We start from the raw sequence: 13,800 nt of genomic DNA on the forward strand, positions 1-13,800 counted from the left end.
AAATTTTCATGATTCATTACTATATACAGCACAAGAACAAATCATATATTCATAACTATTCCCTTCAAGTTGGGATTTTTCTTCTTTTTTGAAAATTTGGTTTTTTAATACCAAATATCCTAATTACACTAAATAGTGAAAAGGAAAAACAAATAAAAGAAAAAGAAAAAATTAAGAATCTTACTAAGATCAAATAAAAGTGGCTTGCTTGACAAGGCTATTCATAGATTATGATTGAACAAGTACCTCATAGTAGGACACTGATGCAGGAACCTTGTAAGGCTTTAGTTTTGAAGAGGATGCAATAGGAAAAAGTGGCAGCAGATCTTTACAAAGCAGTTTTTCCGAAATAGCAGAAAATGGCATCTCAAAAGCATCTTTGAAACTGCAATTCAGATATCAGATTAACCATTTGAACCACAGATAAAGGAAGCAACACAAGATTTTAGTTATTAGTTTAGTCATGATAAAAACGGAAATGCCTTCAAGAGGTTATGTCAAGCTTTCAAAGCATAGCAATAACATGTTGACTAATGTCATATTACAATTACAATCAATGATACTCTTTCACGCATCACAGTGGAAACTAAAGTATTCAACATAAATTACATCTCATTAACGAGAATCATTATATTAGTTGGATATATGCCATTAAAATGTGAAAGCTTCACCCATTGACATGCCTATATCTCCTTTCTATTGTTAATACTTTCTTCAAGAGATGCAGTTTTACTTTTACACCCCTATGGCTTTTGGATCTTACACCTCATTATGCTGAGCTGTAAGCCATTAAATCCCCCAAGTTTCTGAGATTATAAAAATTACCTTGTCAAATCAGCTTAAGGTATAATGCCTTCTGCATTTCTGCCTGACACTATGGTTCCCAGAAAAAAGGGGGAGGGTGAACGAGACAAAACTACATGATTACTTCCTCTAGTTGAACAACTATAATTCACTTCAGGTTCTTTTGTCCAGTTGAAAGGAAGTCAACTATCACACTTGGATTGAGAAAGCCAACATTTTTGTGGAATGCGACCCCTCTACTTTATTTCACCTCCTCTTGTACCTCCTTACCAAACAAGTTAAATGACCCTGCTGCTCTCTTTTTTTATTCTGAAAAAGTTGAATGGCCCATATTCTTTCCCGTACTTCCATCCCTCCACCCCTTCATCTTTCCATCCAAAACCAACATAGCATAAACGATGGCAGCATTCATTGACAACTGACATTTCCTCTATAAGGAGAACTCAAATAAAAATAGATAGCCGGTTCAAAGAGGACATTTTGTACATTCTCCAACCTAATTTAGAGAATCTACATTCTCCAAACAAAAAAAGTAAGATCATGTTACCAAACCTGATTGTAGCAAAAATAGAAAAGAAAAAAGGATAAAGCACTGTCTTCTAAACGTGCAATCCATTACTTCATCCTGATCAAAGATGGTGATGACAAAAAGGGGGCCAAGATCCAAATCAGGTAAGTGGTCCAAAATCGAGATCCTTTCCATGTTACCACCACTTATACATAATGAGAGGGAGTTAAAAAAGAAAATGTAAACATAGAAACGACCAATGTAAACAGAAAGCTAAAAGTAGCCAAGATTTCAAGTTGAACTTATTTTAGTAACTCCATATGCGGAGCAGATACACATTCATCAATAGTGAATGCAATTCGCTCAATCCATAATCTGATCAAGACTAAGAAGACGAAGAAATGTGCACTCCACATCAATAAAAGCCCCATGTTGGGCGGTGGGCACTCCACATTAATAAATCACCAATAAGAAGTAATCAAGCTAGACGGAAATTGACTTCCTGTGTGTTTGGACCACCAGTTAGGCACATATATCTAAACAGAGAGATACAAGACAGCAAGCGACTACTAAGAGTTCAGCAACAAATAAAACATCCGATGGCCTGGGATGTATAGACACAAGAGCATCCACTAATTCTATCCCAAATTCTTGGTCTGTTGACACTTTAGGAGTATCAATAAATTGAGCTAAACAATGTCCATCGCATGCCCATATAGCCAATATTTGATCAAGAAAAAGTAACAATAAATAAATAAAAATAAGGGCCAAGCCTCAGGTGCAGTCTGGATCTTTAACAGCCATCACCACCACGGGAAAGATTCTAGCAAAGATTAGGCACAAATATAGTAAAGAAAAAAATAAAGAGAAGATGTACCAAGCCTCCATTTGTTGAAATTCTTGTGAAAGCGTCCTTTTCAAATATTCTAGATCTGAAAACCCTCCAAAATGTTCTAGTTGTTTAATTCTTTGCATCGTTTCCCTAATTAGAAAGAAAGTAACATTTGGAATTACAACATTTATAGAAGAGAAGAATAGGCCGCGGACAATGAAATAGTGAAACACAAGTATATGAAACTAGTTCATTCTGATTCTGGAGTGAGTTCAAAACAGTATTATAGCCTCTAATTTCATTTTATTTTGATAACCATAGATAGCTAGCTTCCAAATTATCCACACACAAAAGTTAGTATGCTAATTAACAAGCAATGATCTTCAAATGAATCCCAAAAAATAAAAGCTTCAGCTGAAAGAGTTTGGAGTATTGAATAATTTGACATGAAATTTGGGATATCCAAATCCTACGTCTAATCAAATTCTGAATTTTTGATGCTTCAGTTAATTGACATTTCTAAACGAGATTAATATGGATCCTGGTTATGCCAACAAGCTCCATTGAAGCGGCTTACTCGACAAGGCTATTCATCGATTAAAAGGAATTTCACAACTGCATCAAACTTATCATGGAACTTTCAAGTTCTCAACATAGAAGTAGTAGAGAAACCAAACATGTACCATTTTGGATTGATTCAGTAGCAAAACAAAACAAAACAAATATGAAAAAGAATACATATTCACACATTCAATAATTGGAAAGTTCTTTTTGTATCTACTCCAGTTCAAGAACTTTAAGTAGTGGTAGTCGATGTTACTTAAGAAGAGTCTTGGTCCAATCTGTGGCATTTAGACCATTCTGAAACTTCTTCAGCCCCCCTGACTTCTCTTTACAAGCTCTCCTACTTCTCATAGAAAAACCGTAAATGCGATTCCTTTTTCAAGTGCCTTATTCAACCCAACCTTTTAGTCAATGATCACGGAAAAGGAGCTAGCAACCTATATTTATAGTAATGAGTTTAAGCAACTCCGCGTTAGGAAAAACGAAAATTTGCAGCAAGCTTTGTTTTTTCCTCAATCCCCAGAGCAGGGAAAAGAAAAATGGAAAGAGGTAATGAACATAGAAAAAGTGTTTCTTCTACTATTACTACCATAAATAAAGGTCAAACCTTACAATAGAAAGTGGAGAATCGTACACAAACTTATGCTGGCTGGAGTACAACTTACATGTCTACTTCAACACTTCTATCTACCTTAGAAAGCTCCAGCAACTGCCTTACAGGATCTTGATCATACAGGAACTTCAGGAATATAATAACAAGTTCACTGTCAAAACAAAGAAGCAAAGGGATTTAACTTTAAAGCCAAGTGATAGCATTTGTAAGTTGACATGGTGGAAATAAGTAAGAAGGTATGAAAGTTAAACCTATTAAAAGGTAGCTGATCACTTGGTTCAGCCATTAGAATCTTCACCGATTTCAGAAGCCAGCTGAAGAAATTTGAAAACTGAAAACAAGACTAATTAGAACCACCATGGTAATCAGTGGAGGGGAAAAACTACGATAAATTCAGAAAAGCTAAAGCTTTAGGAAGAGAACAAACATCAGCAGGGAATAGTGATGTCCTCAACTTTTTTTTATGTTTATATACTTTTCTAAGTTCTAGCTCCACCAGAAACTAATTAAGTTCATTTCTGATGATTCTTTCATTATCTTTTGTCTATTGTGTTTATTTTGTTGTTGGCCTTGTTCCTTTGTTGTAGGTTTTGCACTGGTTTTCTTGTTAGTTGATATGTGTTCGTCTCTGTTTTCTTCTTCTTTGTATTTGGATTTGCTGCACTTGAGTTGAAGGTCTTTTAGAAATAGCCTCTCTACTCCACAAGGTAGTGGTAAGGTCTGCGTACACTCTACCCTCCCCAAACCCCACTTGTGGGATTTCACTGGGTATGTTGTTGTCGTCTAATGTTTCACGGAGAAAATAGGAAATTTACCAAATACTTTAAAAAAAATCATTCACTCCCATATAAGGCCAACAATGTTATACTGGAGTAAATGTTGTGCTGTTAAAATCCAATACACAAACAAGATGAGTGTCGCGGTTGAGGATAATAAGATGGATATACATTCATACAAGATTACACAAGATTAAAAGATAATCACACTCGCCAGAAGGTGCAAGTAGCACACATTAGGCTTACGCGAAATTTTGTTTGTTCATCGCCACTTTGGGTTGAGGGACTTACTTCCTATCCCCAATGGAAACAGTGACTAGTGTTATAGGTCGTTGGTTAGTCGGAAGGCTTCCACAAGTAAGTTTGCGGGACCTGAAAGTTTAACGATCGGCGTCTTTTTTCATGACCCAGGTGTCTTTTTTAGGAGGACCCTAGTACAGAGAAATCCTTGAGAGTGGACGTGAAGACAAGGGACTCTACAAAACATCCTTGAGAAGTTTGATCTTATGTCCTCCACACATGCCAGGAATATTTCTTCTTATAATATATGGAGATCTAAATGAAAAAATAAAAAACTACTCCCTTCATTTCAAGTTGCATGGCATACAAGAGTTGCGAAAGAAAAGCAGACTTTGATACATGTGACCTTAAATATGCCATAAGATAAGTGTGGCTATAAACTTATCATTAAGGTTAAATGGGAAGTTCAAGTTAAACTGTTTCCAAATTTAGAAAGGTGTCATTCTTTTTAAAAAATACTAATAAGGAAATACTATCATTCTTTTTGCACAACATAGTACGACACGTAGTAGCATACAAATAAAAATTTACCTGCTGTACAACAGAGGCTAAAACCCTCATAAAACGTTCAACCTGAACGAATAACATGCCAGCCCTTTCTGTAGCATTATCCATCAACTTCTCATCCAAGCCGATACCTTTATAGCGTGCACGCCATTTTGAAAGCCCTCTCAATTCTCCAATTCTGAATCCAATAATTTCTGCAGCAGGCTGGAAACAGAAGCTTAAGTGCTCAACGCATCAAAGATATTAACAAAGTAAATATTATTAAGAAATGAGTAGTAGTTAATTGATATTGCAATATTATCATCAACCACCATCAATGTCTAAGTAGAATAAATGGAGATAGGTTTCCATTTTCTTTACAGCAGTCATAGAAACTCCTCTAAATACAAGTAGAGTCACTGCGTTGAAAAAGAAAAGAGCAAAAGAGCCTCATCTTCGATCCCATCTAGTTACCATTTTATATTTTACCCATTAAAATCAACTGACACTCACAATTTTTTCTTAGATTCATCAAGAGACAAGCATAACGTATTTTTTGGATAAAGTAAAGAGACAAGCACGTCATATAACTACACCATGTTTTAACTCAGAAAAACAGAAAAAAACAGATTTTCTTTTTAAAAGGAGTCAACGATAGTATAAACAGTACTGCGTTCAGATTTTGAGTTGTTTCCTGAGGAGGAAAAAAGGCAATCAAACATCTACTAGGCCAATAAGAATTGGCTAACCTTGTAAACAGATTAAACTGTGCTACTCTGTGACTCTGAGGAGCTTTTAGAATAGGTAAAACAACAACATACCCAGGGTAATCCCACAAGTGGGATCTGGGGAAGGTAGAGTGGACGCCGACCTTACCTCTACGCCACAGAGATAGAGAGACTGTTTCTAATAGACCTTCAGCTTAAATAAAGCATGCCAATCACTATGCAAATGGGGATATAGATATGGGAGCAATAACAACAACTAAACAAAACAATGCAGAAAAATACGACATGGAGGATATTACAGAACAAACAGGGGAAAGAACAGTAACGACAATGAAAGCATGCAATTATCGGAGCAAGAAAATACTAGTGGTTGAAATGAAAGACCAAGAAACTATGGGAATAGAGCTAATACTACTGGTAAGAAAGTAGGTTCAAGTAAGACAAACCAAGCCTATCCTTCGACCCTAATCTGTGCGACCTCCGAACTCTCCTATCTAAGGTCATATCCTCGATAAGATCAAGTTGCATCATGTCTTGTCTAATCACTTCCCCTCAATAATTTTAGAATCTCTTTTAGAATGGGTATCATCTGAAAATTATTCTATGAAATGTTACAAAATCTGAGACAAACTTGTCTTGGGATAAATGCAAATTTTGTGCAGTTCTGGCATCAGGAAAAAAATTATCTTCATTTTACAAATTTAAAACAGAGAAAAGTCAAGGGCACCTGTAGATGATCAAGAACAATTAACTGAAGCTCTTTCCCTGCACCATTAACTGCCTTTGCTACCCGCTTCAGACCCTGGCAATAGTAGTTGAACAAATAAAAAAAATGAACCAGTAATTCCTCTCCTTATTTAAATGGTCCTGTGGAAGAGGTCATACCGCCTCACCAAGAGAATTTTCTAAAAACTGATGAAGCGGAGGACTGGCTCTGGCACCACCTAAAAGGCTTAGAAACTCATCCTGAGGAGTAGAGTCAAGTCCTAGGCGAAAATGGAAAAATACAACTTTAGCATCAACAAAGAAGAGAAGGAAACCATTAAGGTTGAGTTTTGGATTTTGAGCATTACCATGGTCAATGATCAATGTGGATACAGCATTGAACTTCTCGTGAAATGTGTGCATAGCATCAGACCATATTTTAGACATGACTGATAGTGATGTCCGGATGACTTCACTCAAATCTTCAATGTTGGAAGCCTGCTGGGCAACCTGGTGAAGTTCAGTTTTCCTGGAGTAGGTTGGTTACAGCAATTGAGATACATCCCAAATAAAAACCAAATCAACAAAACACAATACAAAAGAAATTCGTGTAAGGGAATCATACTATGTCAGAATCCAAGTATGATTGTCAGTATCTTTGGTTAGCATGAAAAACATATATTTGCGATTGTAATTGTAAATGGTCGAACACAAATCACAGTAATAAGGAGTTATGCAGGTGTTAAGTTTGAACCTGCCCGCTGACTTTGGATACCTTCATGGCACACAGGATAGCTCCACACCAAGTGCTTCGCCCAACCTCGCTAGATTGTTTTTACTCTCTGCCTAACCTCTCTTTTTTTTTTTTTTCCAGTCAGACTATCTGACTAATTTCACCGAACTGGCTGCCTATGCTCCTTATACAAATTAATAATGCTTGATCTCCATTCAACAGGACAAACCGTGGCAATAGTGGAAAATCTAAGTACCCAATAACCTCAAAAACACAATGTCAAGTTTCCTTCTGTGTTCTTTCTCTTTTAATAATTAAAACAAAATTTTCCAGCAGTTTTACCTCCACTGTCAAATTCCTTTATTTTAAATTTCGCAATAAAGCAGTTGCCTTTCTACTTCTTTAGAGGTAGAGGTATGGACTGCGTACATCTTACCCTCCCCAGACCTCACTATGTGGGAATACACTGGGTTTGTTGTTGTTGTTGCAATAAAGCAGTTATCATAAGCTATGACAATTGTCTCAGAAACAACAAATGCTGGTTGCTGCAAAATAGAGCCTTTTCACATCTTAAAACAGAAGAAAAAAAATTCATAAAGATTAGTTTTAAAATTACCTTTTGGAAAATATTGAAGTATTGAGGACCAAGCAGTGAAAGCCAAGTAACCCATGATGTCCTACACCTTGATTAACCTCATCAGTGATGAGCTCCCCATTGCACAAAACTACTAAATGACAAAGATCTTTAGACAAGGCCACCTACAATGACATCATAAGAAAACATAAAATGTTTTTAACTGATTGAGAAATTAACTCAGCTTTATGAAAATGATTTCCCTTTCAACAATCACAATATCAAGAAAGAAGTTAAGAAACAAACATACTTCTCCTCTATACTCATAACAGATAATAATTGACAAAGTTCAAGGTAATGCTACTACATAACCTGTTCTAGGTTTATTTCTGACAATTTTTACTGACTTCTCTTTAGATAAGTTGTGCTTATCTCAATATTGACTCAATAAGGAATTCATCATCAGCATTTTTCTCAAACGATAGACCTGAGCATAATTCATCCCCTAGAAGTATCATTTAGCTGAAGTTCTACTCCTAAGTCTTACCCTCACCAAGTGGGTTATAAGCCAGTGAACTAAGAACGTTTTTCTAGCCCTTCAATTTCAAGAATTATTAGAAATAAGACTTGGCAGTGCTCTTTGTTGAACGTGCATTCCACGAACATGCATAGTGAGAACAATGGATAGGGTTTAGGCATGAATTTGGCACAATCTACACAAAGGATTCCCCTCACAAGTCACATCAAGTGTCAAATGTCAATTCCTGATTGCTAAAGGCATCATCATTTTTTGGAATGTGTTACGCTGTCAGGTTTTGAGCAATCAAAAGTTGCTTCTGCATAAGCATCTTTTAATACTATCAGTATTTTCTTTTTAAATTACTATCCATTGCTTTTATCACTATCCCTATTTCTTTGTGGTGCTTGAGAGTGTTCTGCTACTATAGTGACAGTGCTCCTTCCTGGTAACAATTCCAGTAAAATCAGGACATAGCAAAAGTATCACTGAACAAGACATAATACTAAGAGATCACAAAACCATTGACAACAAACAAACGTACCTTACAAATGGAAGCATTCAGAAGTCGGCTAGCAGCATTGCTACTTGACGGTGAACTGGAGACAACAAGGTTGTGTATATTCTAGCAAGTAAGTTCAAGTAATCCACATAGAAGAAAGAAAGTATCAGACAATTAGTCAAAGAGACAGGTGAAATAGAAACAGACATCACTCTAAAAAAACCACCAAAACATCTCCACTGATGACAAACAACTTACAACTGTCCCTATTGGGAATATGCCAAAGATATTGAAGCAGATACTTCCATCCTTGTCCCCACTACATAAAATGTTGTATCTTTGATGTGAAGAGTTCGATAGCTCCTGGAAAGAATCTTCTCCATCATCCATGAAGCCACTATCCCCAGGTACAAGTCCAGGCATCTTAGGAACTCTAGGTGGAGGAGGAAAGAACCGTGAAGTTCGATCTTCATAACTGGTGGTGTTACTGCTCTTGTCCTAAATTCCAAAAGATACAGTTACAAGCTCAGGAAAAGTGAAACAAAAGTATCAAGATTTAAGAAGGCACAGAAAGCGAAGCACTAAAACATGTCCAGAATGCCTCGGAATGAATAAGTAACATAGCATAAAGTTTCGGGTTCACAAAAGAGCAGTAACTCTCTGCAAGTCATCTGAACATCAAATCTGCATAGCAGCTGTGGTATATATCTTTTTTTCGGGGCCACTGGCCATCGTAGACGCCATAAAATTTGATATGAAATCCTTAACAGAGATAACAAACATCAAAACATGAACTTCCCCAACAACAAAGTACTGTACACTAACAGTGTGAGACAATTAGTTTGATCTTGGAACTAGAGATGATACTTAGGGGAATTCACTCCAGCAAGAATGCTTAACAACTCTTTAAGCTTCTTCAAGTTAATAGGAGATGAAAAGAAATCAAGAATGGCTTCATCATGGAACATAAACCATATCTGCAGGTGGACACTAAATGACCTCTCTTTCTTTTTTGGTAAAAGGATGGATGCTAAATGGCTGCTGCGGTAGAAAGGGATTTTGTTGACATGAGAAAAGAAAGGCAGTTTGCCTTTCAATTTTCAAATAAGCCACTATTTGCTTTACTCAATGTGATTGAAAAATAATCAAGCTTAGTTCACAAATGAAAGCCCAAACAAAGTCAGACCTCAACTGGCTGACGTTTAATCCTTGCATGATAAATAACTTCCATCAAGATTGAATAGACTTGCACTACCATTGACCAAGGAAACGTAGTCTGAAGAAAGTTTGAACAAAAAGTGAAACCTTTTTCCCATCCTCCTCCCAATGAAGACACACAACATCAGCCGAGTGGGATTTTATGTTCCGCAACAGCTTCCCGTTCTGCATGGAAACAGACTAATGAGAAAACAGTATGTACAGAAAAAAGAAGAAAATGAACCAACAATATTCTGATTGACAGGGACAAATCTTAACTAAAAGGCACAAGTCAACGAAATGAAATTCTTCTCACTCAACCTAATCCTAATGAAATCCACCAAACTCTTGAAGAAAATGTTAGCAAATTACTCGATGTCAACATAGTGATCTGTGTGCTCTAACTTGCAGTTAAATAAACAAAGGAGATTAAGGCTCTTCAGTGAATATAATGCTCAAGAGATAAACTAGTAGTGTATTCATTCTTGTCAAAATGCAAAACAAGTAATGCACATTGAAGTACATAATAAGATCCTTAAAGAAGTTTTATCGTATCCTTGCAAGATGCAGTGTCTTATTAGATATGTTAATGGACGCTTACAGTGGCGTACCTCCACTAGAAGTTTCTTATGAAGTGATTTATTTGCAAATAATTATTTGCTACCTCATGGCATAACTTATTTATATTTTATTTTTATGAGTAAGAAATGAAATAATCCAAGGTATACAAGGAACAGCTAATGTTGAATATCTTCGATCCCGCAGCTCCCATATTTTGCTTAAAGATTCATGAAGAACTTAAACTGACAAATATTTGCACCAAGAAAAGCATCCTTTATATCATCAAACTCACTTCTACATCATGCAATGAAATGGTCCCATCTTCAAGCCCAACTGCAATTGCTTTCCCATCAGGACGCCAACATATGGATGTTATGTTCTTTCCTAAAAGACGGAAATTCCTTTAGTGGATAATCAAGATTAGGAGATTGATGTAGTAACTTAACATCTTTGACACTGAAAAAGGACCAAACATGCCCAATTGAAAATTGAATAGGATCAATTTTAAGATTATGATGGCAATCTTAATTTTCCCTTCTTATCAGGATTATATCAAATGAAGGGGAACCTTGGCGTAACTTGTAAAGTTACTGCCATGTGACCAGAAGGTCACAGGTTTCGAGCCATGGAAACAGCCTCTGGCAGAAATGCAAGGTGAAGTTGAGTACAATAGACCCTTCCTTGGACCCCACACATACCTCAACAGGCAGCCTTTATCAGGCTTATATCAAATCAGTCTCTACGCCCTTACAAGAAAATTGTCCTAACAGCCAAACCATAAAACATCTACTACTAAACTTAATTTGCTATAGAAACAACTAACCAAAAAAAATATATATATATTTTCTTGGGTCAGTTTGCACGAACTTCAATTAATAGAGGTGTCAGCAAACCTGACTACCAAGACTGGGACAGATGAGCTGACACTGAAGATCCTTGGGATCTCCGTTTTTCCTCCACACTTCCCAACTATTCAACTATCCATCCCCCTAGGAGAAAAAACAATCTTTATAAAACTTTATAAGCTCTAGCATGGTATTTACGCCGGTCTATTACAATAAACAGTCAATGGACAGAAAACTCTCAAAATGGGAGAAATGGAAGTATACCGGGAGAAACAGTCCAGAGCCTTTGCCAATTGAAACGATGAAGTAGAAGCTTTGAGTCTTCGGTAACCATAGCAAGTAAATCTTTTTCTGGGTTCCATTCTGCTATTTTTATCTGCTAAATTATTAATAATCAGCATATAAGCTTATAAGTTTACAATACAATCGAAGGTGGGGGGTTTAGTGTACCTGAGAAGCGATGGGTTTGTCGAACTGAAGCTGAAATGGAACAACCCCGCCTTGCTCTTCATCTGTTTCCATACCCACCCGCCTACTGACTGGCTACTGCTACTGTCAACAGGGCGGGCTTTTGGGTTTTTCTTCTGTCCACTAATTTAAATTGGGAAAACGAGTATTTAGAGGGCCATTTGTTTTTCAACTTATTTATACCCCTGCTCTGCCTCGCAAACTCGTTTGTAATTATTTAGACTCATTTGGTACGGACAACTAATCCTGGAATAAACTTTTTGAGCTCGCATCAAATTTTGTCACGTCATTTTTATTTCATTATGGGTTAAAGAATAATTATTACCTAACCAAACGACCCCAAAGAGTTAAAGAAACTACTAATTTAACTTAATTCTTGCATCTCCGCTCAACGATGTAGTTGTAGACTCTAGTTTATTAAACCGGACACAAACAGCCTGAGCTCCTCTTACAGAATATTTTAAAAATCATTACCACTCCTGCAAATTCAAATCAAGCAGTGTGTGTGTATACATATATTATTAAAAAAAGTTTCAACTTTTGTCTGTGGACCGTGGCGCTGCCTCTAATAATTGAGAGATTTGAATTTTCCAAGGTACAATTGCAAATTTCCAGGATTCAGAGATGTGTTCCTCAGTGGAATAAAACGTAATTATAATTTTATACCATACTTCAAATCCAGAAAGATGCAAAACGAAATGAATTTGTGCCTACAAATTTGGGGGCAAATTTCTTCATTCAAACGGCAATGAACTTTACCAAATTAAATTCATAATGCTACTTGTACTTATTTGTCATTTGTAATTAAAATGGCCCGCATCAAGTGAACCCCAAGGCTCCAAGGACATCAGGTTAAAATTCCCACCACAAGATGGAGATTAAGAGCTGAGATGGATCAGAATTGCCCCAGCCAGTTTCACGCTCTCATGCAGAGGCTGAACTTGGCAATTCAAGTTCCAAAGTTGAGATTTTCATATGTAGTGAACAAAAGTTGCACCCACTCAAGTCTCTGGAAATTGACTTCTGCAACAATTTTAACAAATAATTGCAAAATATTCACACATCGGCGAATGGTCAAGCATCAAAAGAAATGCATGAGAAGACAGGATCAAATAGTTTTAGACAGTTACAGGAAATCTATAGGTTCAAAATCTGAGACCCGCATCATACAAGAGAAGGCAGATCAACCGACAAATAATTTACTAACGGATCACCAACCAGTAACTGACCACAAAATAAAAACAAAACAAAAGTTGCTCTTTTATTTGACCCCAAAAGAAAAAAGAAAAAGATATGACACACTCAGTAAGACTCCAGAATTGGGAGGCAACAGACGACAGGATCTTCCTCATAGTTGTCACTTGTAAATCCAAAAGATTTGCCAGACAGGTATAAACTAGAAAGGTGAAAAGGCCAGCCTATAACATGCATGTGTTTGCCAAATTCCCCCCCTCACATGAAATCATAATCGTCATAACCATCATATGCATTTACCACTGCTTCATCATCTTCCTTGTCAACATGCAGCTGCTTCTTCTTTGCACCTGTAAGGGAAAAATCATAAACCCCTACCACTAGATGACACAATTATAATAGAAAAAAGGTACAAAAAGCAATACCCGTCTTCTTTTTACTCGCATGGGCTTCTTTTTCTGCTTTAATCTTCTCATTTGCAATTGCAGAAACAGAAGAGCTAATTTCTTTAGCATCTGCACCTTTCAACGAGGTCATTGACAATCTCATAACAGCCTTGAGCAACCCAATGTAATGGTAGCTTTTCTGAGAAAAGGCAAGGCAAGCATTTAATAATGCCCAGTCAAAGTCAAGTCCCAAAATAAATTAGAAAAAGACTGAAGCGATTAAATTTGCCTAACCTCATATGGTCGCAGCTTATGAGAAATCAACTCAGCATATTCCAAGAAATCACTCTCGCTTTTTGGGATGAAATTGTCAAGGGATTTATCATCACCACCTTTCTTGGCAAATAATTCAGCTGTGGACTTATAATCAGCTTCTTCTACAAGCCTGTAAAGAGATAGGAGATAAGAATTCTGAATATCTCTCACTCCGTTTTTTTTTTTTTTTTT

At 36.6% G+C, this 13,800-nt stretch overlaps 2 protein-coding genes across 10 annotated transcripts in view; both read right to left on the reverse strand.

Moving 5' to 3' along the window:
- The window catches only part of LOC107859458 (anaphase-promoting complex subunit 4), a 17,085-nt gene extending 5,037 nt beyond the window's left edge, over positions 1–12,048 (reverse strand). The window contains exons 1-15 of one of the 9 annotated variants that reach the window (XM_047406983.1): positions 11,696–12,035; positions 11,510–11,624; positions 10,693–10,784; positions 9,948–10,025; positions 8,901–9,140; positions 8,685–8,765; positions 7,666–7,808; positions 6,685–6,845; positions 6,497–6,597; positions 6,339–6,413; positions 4,929–5,108; positions 3,573–3,652; positions 3,374–3,472; positions 2,190–2,294; positions 247–385 (exon numbers count right to left, since the gene is read on the reverse strand). In XM_047406983.1, coding sequence (XP_047262939.1) covers positions 247–385; positions 2,190–2,294; positions 3,374–3,472; positions 3,573–3,652; positions 4,929–5,108; positions 6,339–6,413; positions 6,497–6,597; positions 6,685–6,845; positions 7,666–7,808; positions 8,685–8,765; positions 8,901–9,140; positions 9,948–10,025; positions 10,693–10,784; positions 11,510–11,624; positions 11,696–11,767 — 1,761 coding nt within the window. In that variant the 5' untranslated portion in view covers positions 11,768–12,035. Of the gene's footprint in view, positions 1–246; positions 386–2,189; positions 2,295–3,373; positions 3,473–3,572; positions 3,653–4,928; positions 5,109–6,338; positions 6,414–6,496; positions 6,846–7,665; positions 7,809–8,684; positions 8,766–8,900; positions 9,141–9,947; positions 10,026–10,692; positions 10,785–11,509; positions 11,625–11,695 lie in introns of all 9 variants that reach the window. The other 8 variants (XM_047406985.1, XM_047406984.1, XM_016704484.2 and 5 more) reach the window with 8 other exon arrangements.
- A 736-nt stretch (positions 12,049–12,784) lies between these two features.
- LOC107859461 (eukaryotic translation initiation factor 3 subunit J) overlaps positions 12,785–13,800 on the reverse strand; it is a 5,615-nt gene continuing 4,599 nt past the window's right edge. Inside the window, exons 5-7 of the mRNA XM_016704489.2 lie at positions 13,588–13,738; positions 13,333–13,492; positions 12,785–13,257 (exon numbers count right to left, since the gene is read on the reverse strand). Of these exons, the coding sequence (XP_016559975.2) occupies positions 13,166–13,257; positions 13,333–13,492; positions 13,588–13,738 (403 nt within the window). The 3' untranslated portion in view covers positions 12,785–13,165. The remainder of the gene's footprint in view (positions 13,258–13,332; positions 13,493–13,587; positions 13,739–13,800) is intronic.

This window comes from Capsicum annuum, chromosome 2 (genome assembly GCF_002878395.1).
Source record: "Capsicum annuum cultivar UCD-10X-F1 chromosome 2, UCD10Xv1.1, whole genome shotgun sequence".
Lineage (NCBI taxonomy): Eukaryota > Viridiplantae > Streptophyta > Magnoliopsida > Solanales > Solanaceae > Capsicum > Capsicum annuum.